Source organism: Otolemur garnettii, unplaced genomic scaffold (assembly GCF_000181295.1).
Source record: "Otolemur garnettii isolate 467f Iridium unplaced genomic scaffold, OtoGar3 scaffold00067, whole genome shotgun sequence".
NCBI classification, from domain to species: Eukaryota; Metazoa; Chordata; class Mammalia; order Primates; family Galagidae; genus Otolemur; species Otolemur garnettii.
In genome coordinates this window covers 6,539,973-6,541,157 of record NW_003852462.1, presented here as the reverse complement: position 1 = coordinate 6,541,157, position 1,185 = coordinate 6,539,973, and the positions used below count along the sequence as shown (strand labels likewise).

General features: G+C 57.4%; 1 protein-coding gene across 1 annotated transcript in view; it reads right to left on the bottom strand.

Annotated features, from left to right (window-relative positions):
- The window catches only part of TMEM201 (transmembrane protein 201), a 25,358-nt gene extending 25,139 nt beyond the window's left edge, over nt 1–219 (bottom strand). Inside the window, exon 1 of the mRNA XM_003793253.3 lies at nt 11–219. Within this exon, the coding sequence (XP_003793301.1) occupies nt 11–123 (113 nt within the window). The 5' untranslated portion in view covers nt 124–219. The remainder of the gene's footprint in view (nt 1–10) is intronic.
- Nucleotides 220–1,185: the final 966 nt, after the last annotated feature.

The window sequence follows — 1,185 nt, the reverse complement described above, 5'->3', positions numbered from 1 at the left end:
GCGCACTCACCTCCGTGCGATCCGGTAGAGCAGCACGCCGGCCGCGGCGCATGCCGTGACTCCCAGGCCGCCAGCCAGGCCAGCAGTAGGGCAGCGGGCCAGCAGTGCGCTCACTCCCTCCATGGTTTCCCGCGCGGAAGGACTGCGGGCTGCGGCTGGGCCCGGGGCGCGGGCCGCTGGGTGGACGCGGGTCGCAGACGCGCGCCTCCTCCCGCCGTGACCTTCGCTGCTTTGTAGCCAGCGCGGGCCCGCCCCCTGACTCGGCGCGCTCCCGCCGCGCAGCCAATCGGGGTGCGGGGCGAGCCCGGGTAGGCGGGGCGCCGGCGGAAGCGGCAGCGCCAGCTCGGGCGCGCCCCCCCGCGGCCGGAGGTGAAAAGTGGCGTGCGGAAACCGGCGCTGAAGCCCCGCCCGGTGCAAGGCGCAAGAGATCAAGCTGCGTGAAGTCTTTCCAAGCTGCGACTAAGGGGAGCTCCTGGGTTGTAAGCGGCCGCCTTTGTCCCGCTAATCTTGTCTTCCTATAGTGGACAGACTAGCCAAACCTGGGCCTATGTGCTAAGCGCTGCCTTGCCGCAAATTGCAGGTCCTTAAGCAACTGCGATGGTTAAGAAATTAGCCTATTAGAAACAAGGACGACCATGGATGGGGACAGCCATACTTCAGAACCTAATGAAACCATCAGAATGTCAGAGCTAGAGTTATTGGCATGGAGGGACTACACATTGTTCTTAAAAAAGCAACATGCAGGCCAGATGCGGTAGCTCGTGCCTGTAATCCTAGCACTCTGGGAGGCCAAGGCAGGTGGATTGCCTAAGCTCATAGGTTCAAGACCACCCTGAGCCAGAGCCAGACCTCGTCTCTAGAAACAGCCGGGCGGTTCTGGGGGCACCTGTAAGTCTCAGCTACTTGGGAGGCTGAGACGAGAAGGTTGCTGTGAGCTATGACACCACAGAACTCTACTATGGGAAACAAGGTGAAACTGTCTCAAAACAAACAAAAAATCCCCAAGCAGATTGATGTTTATAATATTCAAAGTTTGAATAAAGCCTTATGTGTTTGGGGGAAGTAGAGAATGGTTAACACTAAACTGCAGAGTGATCACATGATGAGCGGGATTAGAAGGGAACAACATTAACTGTGTTTCCTTAGTGAGCTAAATTCCTAATTTAAAAAATAGAAAAATGGCTC